This window comes from Anguilla rostrata, chromosome 10 (genome assembly GCF_018555375.3).
Source record: "Anguilla rostrata isolate EN2019 chromosome 10, ASM1855537v3, whole genome shotgun sequence".
NCBI lineage: Eukaryota > Metazoa > Chordata > Actinopteri > Anguilliformes > Anguillidae > Anguilla > Anguilla rostrata.
In genome coordinates this window covers 6,021,607-6,025,460 of record NC_057942.1, presented here as the reverse complement: position 1 = coordinate 6,025,460, position 3,854 = coordinate 6,021,607, and the positions used below count along the sequence as shown (strand labels likewise).

The following is a 3,854-nucleotide window of genomic DNA, read 5'->3' as shown; positions in this document are numbered from 1 at the left end:
GTGCGTAACGTTAGCCTACATTATTGAACTCCAACACGGCTAGCAGGAAATAAAAAGGAACTTGCTGAACAAGTTCAAAGAAAAATTCAAAACATAAGTAAAGTAGTCAGACCAGTTATTTGTGACAGTGGAAGCATGGAGATAAAGAAAGAAATACAATTCTTGCTGAGTTATATAGTAGTTATACGGCCACGAATGATGAAGCAACTACGTGAAACTTTTTTTGCAAATACACATCGCCGGGAAATTACCGTCCTCTTCCCCTGAAGAAACAAGCCTCAGCACAACGTCAAGGGTAAACACTACACTGATGGCACTTTTCATGTAAATTGCATCAGCCTTGTAACCAATTAGCGATCAGATACCATTCGCGTCAGAGCGCACACTGACCTATCATATCTCACCACGACAGTAGAAATAGAATGCAAGAGGAACTACTGAAGAATATTCAGAAAATCTGGGATTGGGAACACAGGAAGAAATCGTATACGATTTCTTCATAAATAAATTATTTACACCATTCAAGAGGGTCGTGTTTAGACCCAAAACACAATAAAAGTATGGTCGTTGTCACAACAGGGACCGGAGGCACCCATAAAGTCCTCCTTATCTCCGGGAAGCAGAGTGCCTCGTCTGGCGGAACTCAAGGGGGATTTAGCCGGTCAATTTCGGTCATGTTGCCTTCTTCCTCGAACCAAGCGTCGTCGGATTCTGATTCCAATGGATCTGGACCACCACAACGCAAAAGGCAGAGACTCACACATTTGAGTCCAGAGGAGAAGGCACTCAGAAGGTTGGTTCACGATTGTTTCTTTTGGCTGGTCAGCTAATGCGGCGCTATTGAACGTTGACCAGTTATCGACCTAGGTATTACGAACGAACGTTAGCTAGACTGTCCAATGTCGGAGCTTAGTCTTATTAAAATGTCCGTCGGTCTTCACTGGTTGCAAGATGGCTTGCTATAAATGTTTCTAATATAAGTTGACTGTGAAATTAGAGTGGTTGTCACTTGTAACTTTACCAATACTCGCATAGTGTATAGAAGGATGGTTAGCAGTATTGCAATCCAACAGACGTGCCATTTAATGTATTGTTAGGTTAGACAATGATAGATCTTGTGTAGTTGGGCGTTTGCCAGCCGGTTATCGTAATGTAGCACCACCCATTTTTTGCATAGCCGGAGATTTGGGTATCCTGTTCTGCCTGCGTGGCAAGATGGCCGGAGATTGCGCAAGCGTAGAACGCTGTCAATGCCTGACATTGATCTGAAGCCAAATGCCTGTCACGAGCACTTCCTTGAGTCATAACGCACCGTATTAAATGCATTCCAAAATTAATGTTGACGTTAATCATTTTTTTTTTTTTTTTTTTAGGAAACTAAAAAACAGAGTTGCCGCCCAGACAGCCAGAGATAGAAAAAAGGCAAAAATGGGAGAGCTGGAACAACAGGTCTTGGAGTTGGAATTGGAGGTAATTTCTATTTCCTCTAATTAAAATGATTATTTTTTAAAAATACCACAGAAATAATCTCCTATAATACTCCTTTCAGGTAACAACTGTGTGACTGACACAAATTTCTTTCTTCCACCAGAACGAGAAACTCTACATTGAAAACAGACTGTTACGGGAAAAGACAGATGGTCTTCTGACGGAAAACGAGGAACTGCGTCAGAGGCTGGGGTTGAACGCCCTGGAGCCCAAAGAGGAAACGGTAATTAGATTCCGCTATTATTATTCATTAGGATTCAGGCGGTGCGCCTGCAGGGCTGCCGTGCGCTTTGTGTTGTGGGCACCACGGAAGCCGTTCTGAACCCTTTCCTCTTCCTCCTCCTCCTCCTCCTCCCGCAGGTTCAGGTGCTGGAGTCCAGCGTGGATGGCGTCGGTTTGACGGTCGGGTCTTCTGAGTCCGCAGCACTCAGGCTACGTGTGCCTCCGCAGCAGGTGCAGGCCCAGCAGTCGCCAAATCCGAAGACTTCCACGTGGATGCTGGCAGCCCTGACTCTACAGACTCTGAGGTGAGGCCCAGCATCCGCGTCCGTACAGCCTGTCTGTCTGTCTGTGGGCGTTGACGGGTTTGCACGTCGCCATTTGGCAAACAGTGTCGCCTAGCACGAATGTACACTGCAGATCATATACCTGTACTGCCGGATAGTTCCTGATGAAATTCAGGTTTACACAAAAGGCGTGACCACAGATCTCCAGCTGGAGAATGAAACCCACATCCTGCAAGTGACAATTCCAGTTCCGTAACAGTTATACTACATTGTCACTCAGTAGGTTGCGTTCAGCCCAGTAATGCTGGTTTTCTTACTCTCTCTGTCTTCCCCCCCACAGTCTGATCTCTTGCTTGGCATTCTGGACATCCTTGACCCAGAGCTGTTCCTCCGAGTTGGTGATCAGGAGCCACAGGACCTGCCGGAGCTGGTGGAGGCCGGGGAGGATTCAGTACCTGCCTCCCCATCTGCGCCTGTGGGGCCCGCACCAGTTAAGCTGGAAGCCCTTAATGAACTGATCCACTTCGACCACATCTACACCAAGCCCGTGGAGGTGGTGTGCGTGGAGCAGTGTGAAGATTGCATCCCTGAAGTGAAGATGGAGGAGGAGGAGGTGGTGGCAGAGTCTGTGGTGGTGGTGGTGGAGGAGGAGGAGACGGTCCCCATCAAGGATGAGCCCGAAGAGGTGGAGGGGATCCAGGAAATGAGGGCGGACGACTTCCTGTCTTCGGCCTCCTCCCCTCCCCTGCCCTGCCCCGACAAGGCCTCCCCCTGTTTGATAGACAGTTACAGCGACTCCGGATACGAGCGATCCCCGTCCCCCTTCAGCAACATGTCCTCCCCCCTGTGCCCAGACGGCGCTTGGGACGAGGACTTCGCCAACGAACTCTTCCCCCAGCTGATCAGCGTCTGAAGCCCAAATAAATGCACCCCCCCCCCTTAGCCCTATCCAGGCCAATCTCCTTAAATGTGTATAGCCTCTGTATTTACTTCATTGTTGTAAAAGCAGTAGTTTCCTGGGTTTAGACCAATGTCATGCTCCTTGCAGAGTGTGTAGTCTCTATTCCAGCAGGTCTCTTGTAGGGGCTGCAGTATTGCATTCTTAACATCATAATTGGGTTTCTCTTCTGTTAAGATTGTCTTAAATCTTTTGCTTAAGAATTGGGAGGTGGTCAGACCAGAAAGTTGACTAGCTGAAAATAACCAGTATTTCTGTAAATTGTGGGGAGGAGGAGGGGGGGAGGGATAAATTTGTTTAAAAAAAGAAAAGGAAAAAAAACTGCATAACTATTTATTTGTGCATTTTTGCTCAATTGAGTCTGTTGTATTCTGTCCTTTTTTAGCATGTATAAATGCTTAATTTACTATGTAAATTCACAATTAAGGGATGCTTTCTTCATGAAATAATTTCTGCATTAAAACCACGCATTGCATCACATCGCGTCTCCCTGTGGGTTTTCCATCGTGTTGATGTCACTGCCCGCTGTCCAGACATTACCATGACCAATGCTGCCTACTGCTTTGGCACCTTGACCACAGGGTCTGAGTCAACAGGCCTAAATGGAGCACTTGAGTGCCAAAAACTGTTGAGATCCCTCCCAATGTATCCTGACTAAATGGAAATATTTAATGAGTACTTAGTGCAAATGACTCATTGCTAGCTGCATTCATGTTCAGCCATTTTATCAGGTACAGTGAACCTTATCTAATTTCAGCTCCATATAACTTGCACTGGTAGAGATATGTACAAGGCATTCTAGCCCCTGATTAAAATAAAGACCTTTCAAGGGCACAATTTGGATGAAGGCGCAGAAATACCTAGCCTGATAATAAAATAATAATAGTAATACTAATAAAAAA

At 46.2% G+C, this 3,854-nt stretch overlaps 1 protein-coding gene across 1 annotated transcript; it reads left to right on the top strand.

Moving 5' to 3' along the window:
• The first annotated feature begins 425 nt into the window (after positions 1-425).
• On the top strand, positions 426-3,432 carry xbp1 (X-box binding protein 1). Its single transcript, XM_064353684.1, is given in 6 exon segments — positions 426-793; positions 1,374-1,470; positions 1,592-1,711; positions 1,849-1,929; positions 1,932-2,015; positions 2,335-3,432. Coding segments are annotated over 6 exon segments (1,188 nt in total). The 5' UTR covers positions 426-560; the 3' UTR covers positions 2,908-3,432.
• Positions 3,433-3,854: the final 422 nt, after the last annotated feature.